The sequence below is a fragment of the Chelonia mydas genome, chromosome 18 (assembly GCF_015237465.2).
Source record: "Chelonia mydas isolate rCheMyd1 chromosome 18, rCheMyd1.pri.v2, whole genome shotgun sequence".
Taxonomy (NCBI): Eukaryota; Metazoa; Chordata; order Testudines; family Cheloniidae; genus Chelonia; species Chelonia mydas.
Window position 1 is genome coordinate 6325570 of NC_051258.2, and position 23086 is coordinate 6348655.

The 23086-nt window shown below is 58.2% G+C and overlaps 1 protein-coding gene across 7 annotated transcripts in view; it reads left to right on the forward strand.

Moving 5' to 3' along the window:
- The first annotated feature begins 210 nt into the window (after nucleotides 1-210).
- Nucleotides 211-23086, forward strand: part of CROCC (ciliary rootlet coiled-coil, rootletin) — a 60464-nt gene continuing 37588 nt past the window's right edge. For 2 of the 7 annotated variants that reach the window (XM_037881253.2, XM_037881256.2), the window contains exons 1-11: nucleotides 212-510; nucleotides 3480-3621; nucleotides 4732-4883; nucleotides 16435-16626; nucleotides 17937-18020; nucleotides 18617-18714; nucleotides 19682-19847; nucleotides 20487-20593; nucleotides 21105-21332; nucleotides 22452-22548; nucleotides 22792-22896. In XM_037881253.2, coding sequence (XP_037737181.1) covers nucleotides 454-510; nucleotides 3480-3621; nucleotides 4732-4883; nucleotides 16435-16626; nucleotides 17937-18020; nucleotides 18617-18714; nucleotides 19682-19847; nucleotides 20487-20593; nucleotides 21105-21332; nucleotides 22452-22548; nucleotides 22792-22896 — 1428 coding nt within the window. In that variant the 5' untranslated portion in view covers nucleotides 212-453. Of the gene's footprint in view, nucleotides 511-3479; nucleotides 3622-4731; nucleotides 4884-13163; nucleotides 13350-13930; nucleotides 13982-14985; nucleotides 15070-16434; nucleotides 16627-17936; nucleotides 18021-18616; nucleotides 18715-19681; nucleotides 19848-19884; nucleotides 19977-20486; nucleotides 20594-21104; nucleotides 21333-22451; nucleotides 22549-22791; nucleotides 22897-23086 lie in introns of those variants that run through there. The other 5 variants (XM_043531729.1, XM_043531728.1, XM_037881250.2 and 2 more) reach the window with 5 other exon arrangements.

A 23086-nucleotide genomic window follows, 5' to 3' on the forward strand; every position in this document is an offset into this window, starting at 1 on the left:
GGGGCTCCCGCGGTGCCGACAGCCGGCCCAAAGCTCTTGGCCGCGTTACGCCCCGGCCCCGGGCGCCGGCCGGCTCAGGGAGCCCGCCCCGGTGTGCGCGGCCCGGGCCTCGCCCCGCCGCTCTCTGCCGGCAGGCGGCCGGGGAGCGTTAGGACCCCGAGCCGGGCGAGGACGTCCAGGAGCGAGAGCGGCAGGAAGGGGCGGGATTCCTAGGCCGCCTGCCCTCCGCCCGGGGGGCTCCCTGCCCGTGGGTCACATGCCGGAGCGGGACTTAACCCTCAGCCCCGATTCCCGGTTGCTGCGCCGTGGGCGCGGAGCAGCCGCTGTCCCCGGGGCAGAGCCCGCGGGTGGCCGCCGGCGATGGGACGCTCCTGAGCCGCTGGCAGCCGGGGAGAGGGGCTGGGCCGGCTGGTGGGGGGCTCGCGGATCTCTCGGGGGGACCCCCCCCTCCCCATGAGCGCCCCCGAGCGCGCAGCGGACGCCGAGCTGAAGCTGGAGGCGGTGATCCAGGTTGGTGGGATGGTTTCGCTTTTACCAGGGACTGGTCCAGACGCGGAGCTGAAAGGATCCGGGGCAGTGACTAGCGGGGAGGGGGGAGCGCCCGGTTCTGGTCTCACTCCGGATCAGAAACTCGGCCTGCGGGACCCCAGGGCCGTCCGGGATTTAACGCGCTTCCTCGCCTTGCAAGCGGAGCCTGTAAGTGAGGCGCCGACTCCCCCTCTCTGCCCAGGGCTCCGGCTCTCCCTGCTGTGGCTATTTAGCTATTGTACACCTCCCAGTGCCAGTGAGAATTGCTGGGGGACCCAGTGCCTGATTCGGGTTTCACACCGGTTTCACACCGCTTGCAGTGGGGCTGCTCCCGATTTACACTGGGGCCAAAGAGAGGTGAATCAGGTCCCTGGTATATTCCAAATACTTGACTGTTTGGGTAGCAACAGTGTATGTGCCAGTCCTGAAGGGCCTCCTTGAAAATGCTGGTTGATTTAAGGGTGACGTGCCAAGCTGATGCAGCTTTTAGGATATATAGGTGAAGTTTGAAAGGTTGTTTTCTCCCCCCTCCCTTTTTTTAACCATACAATTTCTGGAATATTATATCTTGCCTTCCCAGTTGTTGCTTGGACAGCTAGAGGCTCAGGGTGGGAGATGTATGAGCCAGCTATTAAAGGAGCGGTGGTGTATTTCAATCCATCCTGGAGTGTTTGTCTCCCAAGCATGTGCCAGGCATTGGAGTTATATGAGTGGTTTTTTAAAAAAACATCCGTTGCTCAGGTTTCAAGCTTGTAATCGCATCATCCTCGAAGTTCTCCTGCTGGCTGCAGAGTCCTCCAGTGGGAACGGGGTGGACAAGAACTCCGACGTCTGTTACAAAAACAGCCGGGGAGGGCCCCCTTACAGGCCTTTATCTATCTGTCTATCTATCGTAGAATGGGAAAGAAGCAGAAAAGGGCATGAGCCCAACTTTTCTACCCCCTGTGCAGGTCACCACAGTGTATTAGGGCACTATTTTTATCCCCTGAAATGAAAGCTGCCAAGGAACCAGGTTCGGCGGCAGGGCTGGGTCCGAGTCCAAGCCATTCCAGGCCAGGGGGAGAGTCTCTCTGGAAGATACCGTAGAGCTCTCAGGTGTGAGATGAGCCAACGGGTAAAGGATGCCTGTCCGTATTGCCCTGGCGGGAACGGGCGTGATGGGGCAGGGAGAGATTAGGATCGTGTTTGTAAGGGATTCTTGGGGGGTTTGCACCTCGAAAGTGTTTGCAAAGTGCTTTGCCCATTCCTGGGTTCTGGGGGTGTCACAGCTCTGAGCTGCACCCCGAGTAGCTTGGGTCCAAATCCAGGCTTCTCATGGGGTAAGTGGAGGGGCTGGGGCTTGGTAATGGAACTGGGAGCCTTTTGCCTCCAAGCTCTCGGTTTGGGTTCTGAACTGCCAGGAGCGGTGGAAGTTGCTTCCATCCTGATGGCTGTTCAGTGGCCTGTGTAAAGCGAGTGGGTTGGTCTCTGACCAGGTCCCTAGTGCTCAGATTTCCACACCCCACGAAAACCTTTCTGACCTCCGGACCCCTTTGCCTCTGTGGTGAGGCCGAGGATTGAATGGATGGTGTCCCGGTGGGAGCTTGCCCTGCCTGCGAAGGACCCACCATCAACCTCTGCGGGCTTTAGATCAGGCCCTACTTGAGGACTTCAGCCTCCTGGGTTGTCAGCCCAGCACTAGAGAGCGAGCGATGGGATGTGAGGATTGTTCTCCCCAGGGCCAGGAGCTGGAGGCTAGGATCTGGCGCCCCCTTGATTGGGACTGACAGTAAAAATCCTCTTGTCCTCTCATTCTCAGCCTGACCCCAGTGACTATCAGGTCTGGCCTGGCCCCGTGAATCTCTCTCGGGGAAGGGTGGGGTTGGTCCCGTTGCATCTGAAACAACCATCCATCGGCCTTGCTGGTGACAAGTGAAGGGGAAATGACCCAGGAGCCTGACGTGGACTTTCTCCCGCGTGATCTGAACCCAGGACAGGCAGGCTGTGACCAGGACCCCAGAGGTGCTCTCTTCCTCCCTGGGAAAAATGCTGCCACGTTTGAGCAAATGAGGATGAAAAATGGAACCCGCAGTAGCCGGCAGCCTGGGTGTTGCCAGGGATTTTTGTGGGATGTCATAAAGTCCAGTGGATTCAGTTTATTTATTTGTCCCTGGCTGAGTCCCATCATGGGGGTGCTGGGGCACTGATCTCTTACACTAGCATCTGGGGGTTAGGGGCCGCTAAATCTCCCCCTCCCCCCAATATTTCCTTTTCCCAGCTCCTGCTGACATTTCTTTCCTCTCCTGTTCGGGGTGAATTTGGTTCTTAGCAAAGCAAAGGACGTGTAGAGTAGCTGGGGGCTGTGTAAACTCCCCCATGCCCACCGCTGTTCTTGCTGCTCCTCCCTCATCTCTGCCCCACTCCTCCGTCCTGGGCCGCTTGCAGGCTTGGCCCTCTCCTGAGCAGGTGCGTGCAGTGAGTTTGCAGCAGGGCTGGATATGGGATAGGGTGAAACCCGCCAGACTTGCAGGATTTGAACCCAGGTCAGCAGGGTGGATGCTAATCCCCTGGTTCCATGCTGGCTTTGCCTGTGACGTTTCTGTGGACCTCGGTCCAATCCAGCTAGACGGAGTCTTGAGCATCCCACCCTCTTGTCTTTGGCCTCTCCACAGTGAGTCACCTGTATCCCAGTCACAGCTGGTTAGGAGGGGTGGACGGCCGGGCATTGTGTCTTGATTGACTGACTGGTGTCTGAGCAGCGCAAGGCTGCCTTCCAGTATGACCGTCTGGGGAGCAAGAGTTGCAGTCCCAGGAAGGTTCAGGGCGAGTTCAAGGGATTTGCCAAGGTGCACAGGGCCACGAAGGGCCAGGAGGAGGCCGTATGGGCTATGGAGGTCTCCTGGGGTAGCTCCTGTCCGTAGGGGGAATTAGCCTGGCTCCCGCGCTCAGCCTGCTGTGTTCATGCCCAACAGAAGCTGGAGAGCAGCGTGCTGACCTCAGGGGAGGGGAAGAGTTTTACCATTCGGAGCAGCTCTGAGGACGCGCCACCCACCCGCCTGCTCGCCCGGATCCGAGAGATCGTCGCCGAGAACCTGTCGGAGCAGGAGAGCCCAGGTAGGGTTGTGGCAGTCCTGCCCCCCTGCCGCTCTCCAGGTCCATCAGGCTAACCCGCTCACCGCCGTAGCCTACGGGGCTGAGCCTCGTGCTGCGGCAGCCCGTGGGTTCTGCCCGGCCACACTAAACCACAGCCACCAAGGAGCAGCTTCTCGGTGGGTTCTCGGCTCCTGGCCCTTGCCGGGCTGTGCCCACCTGATGGCTGCACTGGTAGCTTGCCAGTAGCCTCAGGACCAAGCCTGGATGGTGTAGAATGCAGCCGCCTTTGCAGAGACTAGACCCGAGCGTGCAGTGATCCCTCTGGATCCAAGCAGGGCAGCTGCATTGCTAAGTCCCCCATCCCCCATGCAGAGGTGAATGTCGCCCGGGCAAAACTGGTGCTTTGTGGCCCCCCCGACAAAACCTCCCTTGCTGTGGGGCCCACCAAGCCAGGGGAGAGCTGGGCCACCCATGACAGCCAGATTAACCCTTTCAGTGCCCGGGATTGTGCGCTGGTGGAGCGCCCAGCCTGGTGGCCCACTGCCAAAGGTGGTCGCTGATTTAGGCAGCAAAGCGATGCAGCCCAGGGAGGGGCTAGGAGCTACGGCTGCCTTGTACCTCAGTTGATATCTGCCCCCCAGTGCCCCCGACCCCACTTTCTTCTCCACCTCTTGGACCTGCCTCTATCCATCAGCCTCTGTAAAGTATCTCCTCTGTATTCAGTCCTGCCTCTGTCTTACCACAAAGGCCTCTACATCTCGTGCTGCCCCTGGCCGCTGCCTTGGGAGTCTTGTGTTTGAGGGCTCCCTGGAACTCCCTGCTGCAACGCTGCCCTGGGCTTGGCAGGAAGGGGACAGGGCTGGGCTAGCCCCACCTCACTCTGTGGCACCGATGGGTGCGTCACATGGAACGTGGGTGATCACCCATGCGGCCGCGTCACTCGTATTGTTGATGTCATGCCTGTTACCAAGACCTTAAACCGGGGCGATCTGAACCCCTGGTAGGAGAACCACAGGGCCAGCTTCTTCTCCAGGCAGCTGCCTCCCTGTGGCTCTGGGGTGGGCCCCCCCAGCTGGGCGCTGATGCCCATCCTGTCCTGCTCTGCTACGGTTCTCGCTCTTCTCCCCACAGCAGACTGCCCTGGGGAGATGTCGTCGCTGCTCTCCCTCCAGGAGGAGAACCGCATCCTGCAGCAGGAGCTGTCCCGTGTTGAGGACCTGCTGGCGCAGAGCCGGGCCGAGCGCGATGAGTTGGCCATCAAATACAACGCCATCAGCGAGAGGGTAGGTGTGGGAAGCCGTGCCTGTCCGGATGGGGGTGGATCCTCCCACCGCCCCCCAGGTCTGTGTTCAGGCAGGTGCTGTGTGCTCAGGGAGAAGTTCTTTGTGCCAGAAATGGGGCTTTGTAACGCGGGGGGAGGGGAGGTCGTCACTGGAGCTGGGCAAAACTTTTCATTCAAAACATTTTTTGCCCCCCAAAAGAGTTAAGAGTGACGTTGACTGAAACATTCCGCCGATTCCAGTCGATTTCACCAAAGTGTTTTGGTTGAAGTGTGGGCGGGGGAGGAACACACTGAAAAAAATTCTAAAAATGTCAGAACATTTCCTTTTGACGTTTTCCAAACAAAACATTTCAACTTTTCACTTTGAAATGCCCTTGAATTTTATGACAAAAATATTAAAGGGAAAATAAGAACATAGGAACGGCCATTCTGGGTCAGACCAACGGTCCATCTAGCCCAGTATCCTGTCTGCTGACAGTGGCCAATGCCAGGTGCCCCAGAGAGAATGAACAGAACAGGTCATCATCAAGGGATCCATCCCTTGTCTCTCATTCCCAGCTCCGGTCAATCAGAGGCTAGGGACACCATCCCTGCTCATCCTGCCTAATAGCCATTAATGGACCTATCCTCCAGGAACTTATCTAGTTCTTTTTTTGAACCCTGTTATAGTCTTGGCCTTCACAACATCCTCTGGCAAGGAGTTCCACAGGTTGCCTGTGAGTCGTGTGAAGAAATACTTCCTTTTGTTTGTTTTAAACCTGCTGCCTAGTAATTTCATTTGGTGACCCCTAGTTCTTGTGTTATGAGACGGAGTAAATAACACTTCCTTATCTACTTTCTCCACACCAGTCGTGATTTTATAGACCTCTATCATATCCCCCCTTAATGCTCAACGTCGAGCTGCCACGTTTCTTTGATCGACCCACAATCATTTTTTCCCAACTTTTCGATTGGCTGAAAATTTAGAAAAATCTTGTTTTTTCAGGTGACTCGAAATAACTCCACCCCCCCCCCCCCCATTTTTTGGCATTGCCTGCAGTGAACTGAACGATCAGCTAATTGCCCAGCTCTAGTCATCAGGCCTTAGTGAGATGCAGCAGGGCAGCTGAGTCTGAAGAAACATCCGCCCTTCCCACCCCCCGGGGTCTGCTTGGAGCCTCCTCCTCTCTTTGGCTTCCAGCGCCGGCGGTGAGGGTGCCGGGAGGGTGCATGTGCAGGAGGCCCATGCACTGGGGATGGGGCCCTGTATGTTCTGGCTTGGAAGCAAATCTTCCAGGTTCAATTTGTTTTGGCTCTGGTCTCTTGGGGTTGGCGACCTGGTGTGGGGACCCCCATCGCTTCGGGACTGTACCCCGGCCGGTCTGCTCAGAACATCTCGCCTGGTGTTAAACCCAACTCTTCCCCTTCATAAACACATTGAAACCAGCTGAGAGCTGGTTAGGAACCAGGGAACTGCTGTCCTCAGGCAATGATGCTCCTTTGCCACCACATTAAGCACTGCAGCAGGGCTAGGAAGCATGTTCTGATAGTTGGATCGCAGGGCATACAGCAGCTGAGTTTCCAGCTTGTAGAGCGTCTGTGCAGCATTTCAACTCAGCCCTCGCCAGTAAGTGCTGGGGGGAGAGAGGGCTCCTGGTTGTTGCTTCTCTGCCAGTGTACATTGTTGCAGCGGCCTTGGCTGCTCCTGCCTCGCTGGGGGGCCCGTGCAGTTGCATGCCTGGCTGATCTCGACCTCCTGCTGGGCGGAAAGTCCCAGCTCTCTTGCATTGATGTGCCAAGGTGGGAACATGCTTGCGGGGGCTGAATGGTGACGTGCATTCCGGGCTAAAGCCCAGGAGAGACATAGAGTTGCCACCCCTCCAGGATTGCCCTGGAGTCTCCAGCCATTAGAGATTAATCTTTAATGAAAGAATTATGTCATGTGATGAAACCTCCAGGAACATGTCCAACCAAAACTGGCAGCGCACAATGCAACGTGTTTCCCTGCTGGGGGGCCCTGTGCACAGCGGCCCGTCTGGGGCAGTGACCTGGTGGGATACGCAGGTTGGCTGATCCCGAGGGAAGTTGTGTGTGTTCTTGTCCACGCCTGGATCACGGGCCTGTCTGGGCGTGTTCTTGCGGGAAATGTGACCAGGGCTTGCTGGGACTTGTCCCAGAGGAAATAAACAGCCTGGTGGTTAGTGATTGGGATAGCAGCCGGTCGGTGTCCTTGGCACTCACCTTGGGGGCGGGATACTGACCTGCGCCCGACACAGCCGGGTGGGGGTTAAACCACAGAAAAGGCCCTTCCAGTGACACCGAGCATCTGATTTGAAACCAGCAGCTACAACGGAGGCTCGGAATCGCGCCCTTTGTGCGACTCCGGCTGCAGCGAAGGCCCCGCGGGGGAAGTTGGGCCAGAGGGACCCTCCCACTCCCAACTCCCGCCCATCGGGCTGCTTGAATGGAGGTTTTGTTGAGGGATTTCTCCAAGTGCAGTAACAGATCTCCGTGAAAAGCACTTAGGTCAGAGCCCCTTGGTGGGCTCTGGACCCCCGGGGAGGGAGGGTGGTGGGTGGTGGTTGCGTGTGTTCTTGGGTGTGTAGATAGCACCTGTAGTGCCGTATGGCAGCTGAACTGCACCGGGCTAATAACACGCGGTGCAGAGGAGTTTGCATGAGTAGGTCACAGTATGGACCCCAACCGAGGGGCGATTGCGGGAGCTGGAGGTGGGGAGTTGTTTGAAGGAGTGGACAGGGGTGGTATTAGGCTGTTCCCAAGTGAGGGGCAGTGGGAGAAGGGAGAAAGTTTGGAGTGGGGAAGGGGACTTAAGCTCACCGCCTCAAGAATGATCCTGTCTGCGGCCATCGGTATGTACTTGGGGCAGCTAGCTCCTCGTGCCACTGAGGCTACGTGTCTATATTTAGCATGCTAAATGGAAATAATAATAATTAATAAACCACAGCTCTGGGATAGTGCTTGTCATCAGTAGATCTCAAACCATGAAGTCAGGATCATTATCCCCTTTGTGCAGGTGGGGAAACTGAGGCACGGAGGGGGGGAAGTGACTTGCCCAAGATTACCCAGCAGGCCGGTGGCTGAGCCGGGAACAGAATGCAGGTCTCCTGAGTCCCAGTCCTGTGCCTGATCCGCGGGGCAACCTTCCTCTTTGCTAGCCCAGCCCATCCGTGGAGGAACATGTTGCCTTTCTCAGTCATTATTTCAAGTGTCGTCCTGGTTGGTGGTGACTGGCAGGTGCTCCCAGCTGCTGCTGCTGCCGTGGCCCGTGTTACAGCAGTTGCGGACGGTGGTGGGTCTGTCCATTTCCCGGTGGATTAGTGTCCCCGTTGTGAAATCACCGGCACAGCTGGCACTAACTCGCCCCTGCTGTCAGCCCCGGGGCCAAGGGCAGAGTGGCGCGGGGGCACTGACTGGTAGAGCAGAGTGCCGCAGGGCCGGGGCAGCACGCCAGTTGGGAATTGTGCAGCCTAACCCGGCACCGTTATATTCCAGACCCCCAAATTATGGGGGCTGGCGGCATCTCCGCACTTGTAGCCCAGAAAGTGGGGGAGCAGGGGCTGTGGCAGGGCGGCGCGAGCCCCCTCACGGTTTCTCATCTTCTTTGGAGGGAGCATTTTGGGCTAGCGACATTCCTGGTGTCCTTGGCAACGTGGCAGAAGAATGGAAGGAATCCCTGGTTGCTAAGGCAGCAGTTGCTAGGGGAGATGGTAAACTTTGTTCATTCCAGGGCCTGAGCCTTTGGAAAAGGCCCCTTTTACAGAATACTTAATAATACTAATAATGAGATGAGCAGAGAGGTGGGGCGGGGTCACCCCTTGAGTTTATTCCAGGCTCCACCAAGCTGGGACGATATAAACACTGGAGAGACTTGAAAACAATTGAGAATAGCTTCGAAATACCAGCGGGCCGGATCTTGGTGCCACTGACGGAAATCTCTTTGGGAGCAGGTTGGCCCTGCAGTTGGGAATCCTTTCCCCCCCATGTGAGCGGGAGGCCCCCGAAAATGAAGGCTACATGTCTGAGGCTTGGTAACTCTGGCTTCTTGGTCTCGGGGACCTTGCTTGGCTTCTCTAGGGCCACAGAGGTGGTTTTGATGCACGTAGCTGCCGTCGCAAATGCAGCAACAAAATCCAGGGGATGGGGCACCACGCTGGGAGTCGGAAGTCCTGGTGGTAATTCCCAGCTGTGCCACTGACCTGCAGCCTCAGTTTCCCCAGCTGTAAAACAGGCACAAAGATATTGACTCTTCTTTGTAAAGGGCTTTGAGACGTAGGGATGGCAGACTGCCCAATAAGCATTACGTATTGTTGTTGGGTTTTTATTTTATTACACAATTTAATTTTTTTTTTTTTTAAGAGAAAAACTGATTTTCCTTTTAGCTCCCGTTTTGTAGCCATAAGACCCAAGGTGATCTGGCTCATCTGTTCGCTTGCCTGATAATTTATTTTTTTCTTCTTTTCCCCATGATTCCTGCCCCTGTTTAAAATAATGGTTTAACTGGATTTTCAGCAGCAGGTACGACGTCTGTAAGCAAACAGGTGCAGAGTCCGGGAGCCGAGCAAACGGGACACCCAGCAAATCTGTATGTTTCAGGCTCGTATGTGGCTAGATGTAAGAGAGAATGCGTGTGACTAGGAGAAGAGGGACAGATCAGAAACAAAAATATGAATCAGTTCTAATATTAGCTCTTGTACTGCGCTCCTAACATGCCTTGCAAATATGGACCGATAATATTAACCCCATTATACTGATGGGGAAACTGAGGCCCAGAGAGGGGAAGGGACAACCCCTAGGTCACCCAGCGGGTCACTGGGAGATCTGGGAATAGAACCCAGCTCTGCTTGATTCACCCGATCTGACTGGAGAAGAAGCGGACCTGATCTCCTGGGGCTGCTGCATGGCTAAAATCCGTTGCATTTTCTAAGCATAGAAACAAGTCTGTCTTTTAAAGAAAGTGAAGTCAGGGCGTTAAACTTCCAGACAGGCACAGCCGCTAATGGGCCCTTTTCTCTGTCGGGAGGCTCGGATTGGCCCTGCGGCCCCTTCACCGGGTATTGAGTGGCCTGTCTCTCAAACCTGTAGAGTTTCTGAAGTGCCAGTTACCATAGTCTCTTGGGGCCGTGTGCTGTAAGTGTCCAGAAGTGGACATGGGAAGAGCGGTGCCACCGGCTGTTGAGATGTTGCCCCTTCTCTGCTACGTTAGCAAGCTGCCCCCCGAGCGCCGTCGCTGGGGAAATGAGCCAGCGTCTCTTGGTTTGAAACACCTCTGCCTGGAGTAGACGTAAGAGCCCTTCCCCCTTCTCTACACATCAAGCACCTCGAAGCACGTCATTCACGCAAGCGCCGTATGGGGTGGGTGCATGTTGTTGTGCCCACTTTACAGATGGGGAAACCGAGGCACAGCTGATGAGCATGTCAGGGAGTGATGAGCCTTGACATGTTCCTTGTGTCCTGAGCCCTCCTGCAGAGGCAACATGCCCTGTGGCACGGTGTGTGCAGGGGGAGCACCCTGTTCATGAGCCACCCCCTCAGGCTGGCACTGATTAGTTTGGGGGCGGGGTGGGGAGGGGCAGTGTCCTGGATCAAGACCCTCGAGGATGGAGAACCGGGGGGGGAGTATCACTGGAGCTCTCCAATACCAAACGAAACTGAACTCCGCTGAATCTCCGTAGTGACGCTGCTTGGGGGGAGTTCTGCACGGCGCTCTCTGGCTGCCTTGTGGGTCTGCCGACGTGCCGAGGACGGGGGCTAGTGTCTGTCTGTCCATGTCTGGTGCAGACACCTGGCCAGCAGTCTCCAGCTGAGCATGAACTGGCTGCTCCGCAGACCCCCCCGGCACCGGGTTGGTCACGCGACCCCCTCTGGGCCTGTGCAGGCAGGCTGGAGCGGTGGCAGGCCACGGATTACGGTCGCTCTGTGTCTCGTTTCCGAGCTGCCCATTAGAATGTGAATGCGTCTCCAGGCGGCTTAGGGGAGACAATGCACAAACTGGGCCCCGCCGGCCGCTGGATTTCTTAGCCTGTGTCTCGAAGGCGCCGGGGCTTTGTGCCTCGCTGGAGCAGGGAGAGGGAGGGCTGTGCCAGGATCTGGGCACGCATATGTCTGGCGACGCTGCCTGCAGGATGGAGCCTGAGGATCCGGCCCCCTCTGCGCTCCCCGAGGACCCCCCTGGGCTTTACGTGAAGAAGCGAGTGGAGCGGGCAAGTGGCTACAGCCTGGGCTGAGCTGGGCTCGCCGGTGGATGCCTGGGGCGGGTGGGGGTGCTGGGGAGGGAGTGGGGGCTGCCGTGTGCCCTTGCAGAGGGATGCCAGGAAGGAACCTGGGGGTGGGGGGGCAGGGAGGGTATTGACTGGGGAGCTGTATGCCATTGCCAGCCATGGCTGATCATCACTGGGTGCAAGAACTGACTTGCAGAGCCCCTCCCAGGGATTGTGGCACACAGACTGGCTTCTTACATGCCTTGCCCTAGGGAGCAGAGCTGTGCCAGGCTGTGCCCTATGGGGGCAGGGGCGGGGGGGGTCTTCCCTTCGAAAACGGGAGTAGAAAAGAGAGAATTTGGGAGGTTCTTCAACCTGCGCATTTCCCTCCCTTCCTAGAGTCCGGCAGAGGGGGCCCTGCTCTGCCTCGATGCCCTCCAGGCTAGAGAGGGTCTGTGATCTCCCTGCTCTTCCTTCTGGCCTGGAAGAGCCCCCTACAGTAGCTGGATACACCAAGGGTCCAGATCCCTGGGCCCCCTACCTTATGGTGACCCATTGGGTCAGCCGGGGGGACAGGATTGGAGTGTGCTGGCCAGGAGAGCCAATCCCTTCCGCTCTCTCTGGGACAGGCTGGCCCCCACTGGCTATAGGCCTGTCCGGCTGGCATTTGCTGGGGAAGGCAGAGTGGGTGGTGGGACCCGGCTGAGCAGGTGGTGGGAGCTGGTTGCTGGGCAGCGGGGTGGGCTCTCTGGGGAGGATTTTGTTCTGTGCACAACACCGCCCCCCCCGCGCGGAGGCAGCCGCGGGCTTGCTGATCTGGATGGCGACCACCACTGCGGGGGTTGCAATAAGCTTTGGCTTTTCGCCGCCGGGTCTCCGGCTTGAAACCTACTTCCAGCCCCAGAGGGATGATTTTGGGAGCCCTCTTTGTGCTGGCTGAGTTGACACCTTAATCCTAGTGGGCGGTTTGGCCACCACCACCCAGCTGGCCACAATTGGCTGTTTTTTCTCTAGAAGCCCCAATAATTCAGTAGGGGCTGGGGGGTGGGGTGGGGGGGATCCCAGGGTTGGGATAGCGGGCGGGGGAGCATCAGAGCAGGGTTGCGGGGCACCGGCTGAGCGGTGTTGGGGGGGGAATCCAGGGCTGGGATAGCGGGGAGGGCATCAGAGCAGGGTTGCAGGGCACCGGCTGAGCGGTGTTGGGGAGGGAATCCAGGGCTGGGATGCGGGGTGGGGGGCATCAGAGCAGGGTGGCGGGGCACCAGCTGAGCTGTGTTGGGGGGGATCCGAGGGCTGGGATAGCGGGGGGGGGCATCAGAGCAGGGTTGCGGGGCACTGGCTGAGCGGTGTTGGGGGGGAGAATCCAGGGCTGGGATAGCGGGCCGGGGGGGCATCAGAACAGGGTGGCAGGGCAGCGGCTGAGCTGTGTGTGGAAAGGGTAGGACTGGAAATATCATCAGAAGATGGTGCAGGTGACGACTGAAGCATCTTGCCAAAGCTGTACGGGGGGGATCCCAGGACTGGTGTCTTGCAGATCAGGACGGAAACACCCTGGCAAAGCTGCATGTGCGAAGCTTGCGCCGGCCCCTGTCGAATCAGCTGTTGGTACCTGACTTAAATGAACCCTAAAATGCACCAAATGAGTCGACGGCCCATTTAAAAACAAATCCAGCTGGATTCCCCGGGTGACGAAAAGCCAATGGGTGAGCTCTTTGCGTCTGGCCTGATGCGCTGGTGGAGATGGCAGCTCTCTGCGCTTGGCTCACCCAGGGCTGCAGGGGGTGGGCTGGGGATGATTAAATTCTGCTGCGCAAGCAAATAAGTCAAACTCCTCCCCCCGCTTTTCTTAAGGCCGCCCCCCCATCTCTTCCTTCTCCCCCCCTCTTTCTTTGAGTTTTCCATCGCTCCTTCTCCCTGCAGCTCAGCTGTACCGTTCCTGGGGAGATCTGGTACTTCCCCTCCCTGCTTTGTGTCCAGTTGTGGGCATGGGGCTGGTGTCTGTGCTCGGGGCGGGGCTGGTTCCTCCCGGCTGTCTGTGCTCATGCTGTCTGTTTTATGTCTCTCCACCTGCTTCCCCGCCACAGCTAGAGGAGAGCTTGCGCCTGAAGGGGACGGACCCGGTGACCAATGCTGACGTGGGTATCCTGCAGCGGAAGGCTGTTGCTGGCTGGAAAGGCATGAACCCCGTACAGCACATGGGTAGCGAGCACAGCCCTGTGACCCTGGTGCCTCAAAATACTCAAGACCTCCCCACTGCCCCGGCCAGTTGGGTACATGGCTCACCACGCTGCCGAACCTGTCTCTGATTAGAATAGCTGACGAGGGGCTTGGACCAGCCCCCTCCTGGCTGAATGTCCCACTCGACATCCCTGCAAAGGCAGGATTCTCCTCCCCATGACGGAGCAGGAGCCAAACCCGTAACCCACAAAGTTCTACAGAACGGGATAACTTGTGCCAAGTTCACACCCACTCAGGCCCTGGGATGGGCCTGATCCAAACCCTGCTGAACTCGGTGGAAAGGCTTCCATTGATTTCAGCGTGGATCAGGCCCTGAGTTCCTACAGATGCTGCTCGTAGATGGTCCGTCCTCTGACTGACTGGACAGGAGCTAGACCCCCCGCCCCCGTCTCCCGGGCCCTTGTGCCCCTCGTGAGACACAGCTGAGCCTCGAGCATGGTAGCTCATAAATCACACGTAAGGGTTCCCAGCTCCCTCCGCCTTGTCTGATGAGCCTGGCCCCGTTTTTACGTTCATGGAAGGAACCAAACCCCGACCGAGCATGTGCTTGTGTGTAACATTCCCAGGGAAAGCTCTGTGGCTTATGTGTCCTGTCACCGTTGCTTTATACTAGGAATCCCCATTGGAGGTTGGATGGCTCCTGGGTGGGAGCTCCCTTACTGAGGTCTGTGTGCATGTACAGGAGAGACTTTTATCTTGCTCAGCAAATAAATTAACAAATCCTCCCCCCCCCCCCCCCAGTAGATGATCTAATTTTTTCTGCCCTTGTTAGAATATGTGCCAGGTATTTTTAATGCTTGTTAATGTGGCATAATGTCTCCAGAAGTTACGTTTCCCCTCGGTCGGCCAGGCCCACGTCATCTTGTGCTTATGCAGCTCCCCAAGGGTCTGTGCCCAGCAGTGGGAACTGGTGTTATAGGTGTGTCCTCTCTCCACTAGCTGGGTAACCTTCCCCCCCAGCCCAGTGCAGACAGGTGGAGTCCTGTTCACTCCAGCCTGGTTTCTGACTCTGGGGTCATGTGATAACTCAGATGATATTCGATCAGGAGTCTGCCTTTCCATATCATGCAAGATGTGATGTTGCCCTGATGTGAATTGCCCTGTGTCCCCCATGGCTCTTGGAAGGGGTCGCACTATTATGTATTCTGAGGCTAGCAACCCAGCAGTCTGCAGCCACTTGCTACAGATTCCAGACCCCTTTCCTAGCCTTTACAACGGCTGCCCCTGAAGGGCCACCCCACCAGCTAAGCAGTGTTGTTGCTGTATATCCTTTCAGGCTTTGGTAGCCCAGGAGGCTAGCTATGTATATGTGATCTTTTTTGCAGTCTTCTTTGCAAGCAAAACATTTCATCGCCAAGTCCCTTGGGATCTTAACTTTGCATGCAGATGTCTGTCTACGCAGAGTTGCTGTCTTTGCTCTCAGAACTCTGGGGAGCACCGTGCAGTGACATTTTTCTCACCCAGGCAGGGGTTCGGTGCATGGTTTGCATTGCTGTGTTCTGACGCATGGGAGGGTTTGCTTTGCATGCCGCGGGGCTCTCTTTCTGTTGACAGTCAGGGAAGAGCACGCAAGGTTAGCAGCATGCAGCCCCTGTGTCACCCGGGTTCTATGCTGTGTATGTGGAGTGGTTCCAAGCACTGATCTCGCAATGTTTTTTGCTGCGGAAGCTGGAGCAAGCCATCAGCTGGAGTTGTCGGGGGTTGGGCACCAACCGCTTGGAAGAGATGGAGCTGAGGAGGAGGAACCAAATGGTAAGGAGCTCGGGATGGCCTCTGTTCTGTTGGCCGCAGTGGTGCAGAAGTGGACCCGGTCTGTAATACATTGAGTCTCTTCTCTTAGATAAGATGAATGGAAATCAAGGATTTAGAGAGGCTGTGTGGCCTAGTGGATAGGGCATTTTTCTGGGTGTCAGGAGACCTGGGTTCTGCCACTGATGCTGATCTGTCTGTGACACCTTTGGACAAATCATTTTGCCTCTGTACTGTACTGAACGTGTGATCAGCGCTTAGCATGATGGGACTCTGATCTCGGCTGGGTTCTCTGTTACAGTAGCATCTACAGATGAAAAGCCACTGGTATCTCGGACTCTGGCAAAAGGTGAATACCTAGCAGCATGGAGGGGAGTGCTTTCCAGGCATGTGGGAGGCTGGAAGTGGTGGAGACCCGACAGTCAGAGTGGCTAATCAAAGCAGCAGCAACAAGCTGTTCAAAGTGTCTTTGCCCCTTCCTGCGGAGGGGGCAGGGTGGCATGAGGTTCAGCTGGGTTCGGTGCAAAGAAACCAACTCCGACCAGAGAGGCTGGCACCGATGGTGCCATCAGAATGTGATGTGACTCAGAGAGGCCTCTGCTGCAGAGAAATAATATTTATACCTGACCCCAGTGGGAACCCCAAAGCTCTGGCCCGTGGCGGAGGGGAGCTGCCAGGATAAATACTCTGGTCCTAATAGCACTGTCAGCTGTTGAGTGGCTGCTTTGATCTTTTGCCCATAGCTGGGGAAGGTGAGGCTAGACTGGTCAGTTTCACTTTCCAGGCCTTCTACTCTAGCTTGAAGGCTGTTGAGGGCGAGATTCCTTCCCGGGTGCGAACAGCTCAGTAACGCTCTGCTCCTTCGGCAGCAGGAAGATCTGCGGAGGCGACCGAAAAGGAAGGGTCCAGAGGCCTTTCTGTGCAAACGTAGCATGTTCTCACTGAAACATAGTGATGATCCTTTCTGTTCATATTAGTTTTTTGTAGCTCTGTCTTTCTCTGCCTCCGCTGCTGGATATTTACTTCGACTGCAAGCTCTTCAGGGCAGAGGCTGCGTGTGTGGTCTGGGTTTGTGCAGCGCCTGGCACAAGGGGGTGCTGATCCGTGACGGGCCCATAGGTGCTATTGCCATGCAAAAAGTACTAAGAATGTCCCTTTAACCCTGTCCTGGCAGCAGGTTTCTACAGAGCATGAATTCAAAGAAGCTGGGCACTGTGGCTCCCGGGGGAAGCCCTGGATTCTGCTGGGGGCTAATCCTCCCAAATGGGACAGGGGACAGGGGTGGCTCAAGGGGCCAGATCGAGTGCGCGGGAGGCCGGTTGGCAGGCGCGTCTGCAGTGACCCTGTCCCCCATCTCTCCGGGCCCAGCTGGAGCAGGCCCTGCGTCTGGAGACCGGGGAGCGGGAGCGGGAGTCGCTGGAGAACAAGAGCCTGGCCCAGCAGAACGTCGAGCTGCGGCGCCACCTGGAGGAGGAGCAGGCCGCCTACAAACGCAAGCTCCAGGCCTACCAGGAGGGCCAGCAGCGGCAGGCGCAGCTCGTGCAGAAGCTGCAGGCGAAGGTGGGTGTCCGGCACTGGACGGCCCGGGGTCTGCTCGGGGGGGGGGTCTGTCTGCGGGAGGTGCGGCTGCAGCTGGAGCAGGCCCACCGGAGCTGGCTTTGCTCTCCCTGGGACTAGCCCGGCTACCTGAGCTAGCAGCGATCTCGTGCGCTGGTTCTCTGTCCGCCAGCCAGCGCACGGCTGCGGCCCCCTGTGACAGCCTCAGGGCCATGCAGGGAGTATGTCGACCGAACCCACAGAGAGCTGCATATGCCACCTACAATGGTAAATAGGTTGAGAGCCACTGATCTAGTGGGGTCCAAGCCAGCTCGGGCACGTCTACCCAGGCTGCCCTCACCCCTCCTGATGGCCGTGTAGGTGTGCCCAGGGCGGCACGGGCTCTGAGACGAGCGGCGAGGGGTGTAGCCTTGCAGTGACTTCTTAGAGTGGCTTGAAGGAAAGGAAGAAGCTGCCTGACCCAGGCAAGGAACCCTGAGGCTGCTGCAGAGAAGGCCCTTTCTGCTTTCTCCAAGCTCGTCTGCCCACTCAGCTCTGGCTTGTTTCAGTCGTTCTGATCATCGCGGTTTGGACACTCTGGGATCTGCATAGCTGGGGTTTGGAGGCTGCGGATTTAGCTGTGTATATACGGCACCCATGTGCAGCCACCTCTGCGGGGGAGTGTGGAGTGGCAGCCAACCCAGCACCCTGCACTGTACAGAATATTTTGGCTAAGGATGTCTGAGCAAAACTGGCAAAGTGCTCCGGGATCTGTAATGTCCATGCAGAGCGGGCAGGGCCTGGGCTGGAAGGAAAGGTGCCCCCGGCCCCCAAAATGGCCGGGGGCTCAGTGCAGCGGCCTCGAGGTGACTCAGTCTTCCCTGGAGTCATGGACTAGTCTCTCCTCAAAGAGCTGCTCCATCGCCGAGGGCTCTCCGTCAGATGGAGGGTGGTGGGGCATTGCGGGAGGGGGAAGGGGTTAGCTGTGGGAGAGCTAGGGCCCTGCTGGAGATAGCTGAAGATTCTCAGCTTATGGGGTGTGGAGACCAGTCTGTCCCCCTCCCCTCACTTGCAGGGACTGTGCATAATGCCTTAGTGCTTAATTCTAGGTAGCTGAACCTACCGAACTAGTGACTTAGGTGGGGTGGAAGGGGCCTGCCATGAGGGTCGGCTGATGATGGTTAGGATTTCAGGAGTGAGTGGCCTTGCAGGGCACTGTGGGTGTGGCAGGGAGGGTGGGGGCCCGGCCAGCTCTGTGGCTGTGTTTTCCTTGTCCTGCCGAGCATCCGCGGAGCCAGGCTGACAGCGGGCTCTGAGCTGCTGCGTTCCTGCAGGTTCTCCAGTACAAGAAGAAGTGTGGGGAGGTGGAACAGCAGCTGCTGGAGAAATCAACCGAGCTGGAGCAGCAGAGACTCACGGTGAGTGTCGCCCTCCTCCCAGTGCCAGCGAAAAGCCCGAAGGACCCACGCCCACTATGAAACGATGTTCCTGGCTGGGTCCTTGTCAGTGGGATTGAACCGGCGACTTCTTGATCGAACAGTAAGAGCAGCGGCTGTCTGAGCGGAAAGGCCCAGCTCCGAGCCAAGCCTGTGACTAGCGGGGACGGCACCAGGCGGCGTGGGGGTGGGTTACACCCGCCGTTGTTTTCTGCCCACCTGCCGGGGGCCGGCTGGCTCAGGGACTCGGTCACGGCAGGTGGCCCTCTCGTGTTCCTGCTTGATTGGACCTGCTGGAATGAGCCTGTCCCCCCCGGCCGGTTCCTGCTCGGGTAGATGGGAGCCCAGGCTGCACCAGCCAGCTCTGCAGCTGCTCTAACTGGCCCCCTTGCCCCAGCCTCGGCTGCCAGGCCAAGGCCTGACCGACTCGTGGCGGTGGGTCCAGGCAGGGCTGGGGTGGTGTTTGGGGGGCGCTTGCCCCACGCTGCTCTTCTCCATCCCATGGCCGAAAGGGACGGCCTGGTTCTCCAGGGCCCCTAGCCCCCTGCTAACCAGCCGCTGCCCATGCCCTCCCCCAGAGCCGGCTGGACATGACGGACTCGCGCCTGCGCCAGGATGAAGAGCACAGCAATGACCTGGAGAACGCGCTCATCCGGCTGGAGGAGGAGCAGCAAAGGTGTGTCGGGGGAGGTGGTTGGAGGGGTCCTGTTCACGGGGCTCCACCTGGGGCTCAGGTGGGTCTGGGCTGCTGCATCCTTGGAGCCCCATTCTTCGGGGCCTCTATTGCACCTGCTGCCTGGCTGGACTTCATGCTGGGCTGGGAGAGCAGCTTCCTTGGAGTCTGGGCTATGCCAGGAATCTACCATTGGAGTCCGTGCTCCTGGTATCGCCTGCACGTAGGCCCAGCATTTCCCTGCAGCTGAGTCACCGGGGGTTGTGATTCTCCAGCTAAGCAGGGTCCGGCTGGGTTCATATTTGGACAGGTGACCTCCAAGGATGCCTGGTTACTGTAGGCAGTGGTGTCGCCGGGTTTTACCCCCACCCCCCCAGGAGTACTGCAGTATTAACCCCTAGCACAGGCCTAGGGGTGCTGCGCGACTGGAAGTGACGTGTACTTTGCGGCGTGAAACTGTCCTGAGCACTTTTGCTCACTATTGGTCCCCTGGTGCTTTGGCTGAGTCAGGGCATTAACTCCAGCCTCACGGCCAAATTCCCTCGCAGGTTATTACATTGGGCTTCCCCAAATCTCCTCTTCAAATTCAATTGGACGGGCTCTTTTCTTGCTTCCTGTTGTGTGCAGCTGCCACGCTGTGCCTCAGAGGTGGCTGCCTGGCAGTGGTGGGTGAACTGATCCCTGTAGCTCCCTTATTGACAGTGGGCTCAGTTAATGCCTGGAAAGGGTCATGAGGCACTCGGCTGGAAGGCGCTTGAATTGAGGAGTGATTGTCTTATTCTGAATGAAGTGTTTGGATCTGTGTTGTTCGGTGTCTCAGAGCTGCGATGTCAGGGCCCATCCTCCACGTTGGGCCCTTTGCCCCATGCCAGAGTCAGTCTCTTGCCGGCTCTGCGCGGGCCCCTCATTTCCTTCTCAGCCCTTGCTCTCTTGGTCAGTGCCGATGCTCTCGCTGTGTCCCCGTCTCCAGGAGCGCCAGCCTGGCCCAGGTCAACGCCATGCTGCGGGAGCAGCTGGACCAGGCCAACGCCGCCAACCAGGCCCTCAGCGAGGACATCCGGAAGCTGACGACCGACTGGACCAAAGCACGCAACGAGCTGGAGCAGCGGGAGGTGGAGTGGAGGCGAGAGGAGGAGGTTAGGGCCAGAGAGATTCAGTGCGGCCCTGGTTGGCATGTGTCATTCTCCCTTGTGCATGCCCAACGTGTGTGCACCGTCCTGCTGGGCAGAGACGGATCCGCACGCATGCTGCCAGTCCCTGGAGAGGTGATTCGTCCCCTCCCCTGCAACTTCCTTTTACCATCAGTGGGAGCCAAGTCTCTCTGCTCCGGGCCTTTCTGTGCCAACGGTCACTGCGTCGCCCCAGAGGTGGCTGCATTTCAGTGGGGCTGTCTGTGCATAGCTGGGTCAAGCCCTTTGTGTGGGGGAAGGGGTCCTGCAGCATCAAAAACTCTGTATAAACTTAGCTCTTGCTAAGAGTCCTGCCTGGAGCTGCCAGTGAGGTCAGCGGTGACTGCGCCTTCGGGATACCGAGAGCAATGCAGGGCGCCCCAGGGAGCAGGGCTCACTCACTTGTGGGGCTTTATGGACGATCAGGGCCAGGTGCTCTGTATCCAGCCAGGCAGCGAGTGCCTTGCTGTGCCCTGTGCTTCCCCCGGGGTGCGCTGGCCGTTCCCGTTAGCGCGTCGCTTTGAACGGGGGCGTGGCAGCATGGGGGGGGGTGCCTGGGGAGGGGGATCTGGCTGTCACTGCTTCTCCTCTTCTCTCCCTTCCCAGTCATTCAACACCTACTTCAGCAACGAGCACAGCCGGCTGCTGACCCTCTGGAGACAGGTGGTGGGCTTCCGGCGCCACTTCAGTGAGATGAAGACCATGACCGAGAGGTCAGGAGGAGTGTGGGGGCAGGGTGTGTGCGTGGGGCAGGCGATCGCTGGGCTCTTTTTCTTTGAAAAGCACAAGGAGCTGGGCTTGGGAAAGCTACCTGAGCGGCCCAGAACTCCGTGGCTTACAGTGCCTCCTCCAGGATCCCTGTGAGAACAACCTGAGTGCAGAACAGCCCTCCCGATCTCCCCCGCACCCCCCAGACAAACCCGTTAGCCCATTCTGGGAGCCATGTTTGGCTGCCCGGCCTGATTTCCGCTTCTCTGCGTGTCCTGCCTGGGGGCCTTTAATGACCTTCTCCCTGGCAGGGGCGGTTCTGTAAGTTCTGCAGGCAGGGGAGGCGGTGTCGGTTCTGAACACTCGGGCTCCTGTGGGTTTAGATCCCAGCCAAGCCCCCTCGGAGGGAGATGCCCTGCAGGTTATGGGGCATGGGGTTCTGTAGATCCCTCAGCGTGGGCTCCTCGGGGTGCCCGGGCCCCCGGAAACGCCCCTCTCTTTGGGACTCGGGTGCAGGGACCTGTCGGAGCTGAGCAACGAGCTGTCCCGGTCCGGCCGCACCATCCACGCCGCCTGCCTGAACCTGAGCAGCAACTTGCGCCTGTCGGAGAGCAGCGCCGGCGCGGCCCTGGAGAAGCAGGCCCTGCTGCTGGCCCAGCTGGAGGAGCAGCTGAAGGACAAGGTGCGCGACATGATCCAGCTGCAGGTCAGGTGTGACATGGAGAAAGCGGAGCTCGGCACCAGGTACGGATGCCCCCGATCAGGGCCAGTGTCCCAGGCCCTGAAGCTTGGAGCTCGCCGGTCTGGGAGATGCACCGTGCATCCACGGGGAATCGGAGCGCTGCCCCCCCTTGGAGGTCCTTGGCTTGGCGGATGGGGCTAGTGGGCTGAGCATATCCTGCTCATGGGAGAAGGAATGGCAGAGGTGGGCCCGTCTGTCCCATGTTATGACCATCTTGGAGCCTTAACTTCCCACCGGCCCTGCAGAGCGGCGATACTCAGACCTCAGTGCCTGGCTCTCTAGCTCAGGGGGTTAGCGCGGTGGTCTCAGAACGTGGAGGTTGCCGGTTCAAATCTCATGTGGGCCTGGGTAGCGGTGTTGGCCTCGGATCCTCCAGGAGTCAAATTAGCAATTGGTGTTACCCAAAAGAGCCCCAGCCGTGGGGGTTCAGTGTTTCATTTACTATTTATATATTCTTGGTTATTCGGACCCAGTGTTGTTATTTTATCAGCTACAATTGGTTAATAACACCGGAAAAGCCTCCTGATTGGTTAATAACTTAGGTCAATAATTACATCCCGTGGTGTTTAATATTGTGTGCGGCAAAGAGCCGCAGGAGACACATTAACGAGCCGCTCGTGGCTCTGGAGCCGCAGTCTGAGCATCACTGCTGGAGAGTAACATGGTTCCTGGTTCCAGCCGATCAGGGGCTCCCCGCAGAGCCATTCGTTTGGGTCCCCAGGTGCCAGGCCCAGGACATGGGGTGTGGCCTGGTCTCCCCCCGTCTCTTACTAGACATCAGCTGGGCAAGCTCAGCGCCGTGGGGAAAGGGCTGGGGGAGGGGACGTGGTGTACGTGGAGGATGTTAGTGGGACATGGAGAGGAGAGGAAGCTGCCATGTGCCCCAGCCAGGGCTGAGATACCGGGGTGGGGGTTTTCCCAGGGCACTGTCGTCATGAAGCATCTCGGTCCCTGGACCAAATATGGAGTGGTAAACCTCTCTCTAGCACGGCTGGGGGTCCCCAGGGATCTCCAAATGCTTGACCTGGCCCATGGCCGTTGAGTTCTGACCCTGTGCCGTGTAGTACGGGCCCCTGGCCATTCCTCTGCTTGCCCTGACCAGCCCCCCTCCCTTGCTCCAGAGTCGCTGAGACGACGGCCACCGTGGAACGCTTGAAAGCCCAGAACTCGGAGAAGGAGAAGACGGTCGAGACGCTGACCCAGAAGCTGGAAAATCTGGTGAGAGACTCAGCGTGACTTGGCTGGTTGCCGGAGGAGATGGGAGCGTCTGAAACCAACATCCATCTTGGTGTCTGTGCTCCAGCGAAGGGCCCACCAGCAGTCAGCCTGCCACTCCCCGGCTGTTCGCAGCACAGTGTTGGGCCTTCTGGAGAGAGCTGCGAGCTGGAGCCAGAAACGAGCCGTGGAGCGGACGTGGGGGTCTCGAGCGCCGCCTGGCTGATGCCGTGTCTCTGCTTTCAGGAGGCTGCGCGGGCGCAGGAGCAGGCAGCGCTGGAGGCCGAGGAGATCGAGGCCTTGCGGACGGAGTCGGAGATGCTCCAGCAGACGCTGCGAGACCTTGCTCAGGTACAGGGCGCGCGGGTCCCGTGAGCGAGGCGGGGTGCCCCAGAGAGCAGGGTTCTCCGACTTGTGAGCAGTTACCGAGTCGTAGAATTGACAGTCAGAAGCAACCCCCCGATCATCTAGTCTGATCTCCTGTATAGCTCAGCCGCCAGCACCCGTACAATAAACCCAAGAGCCGAAATGAGACCAACGT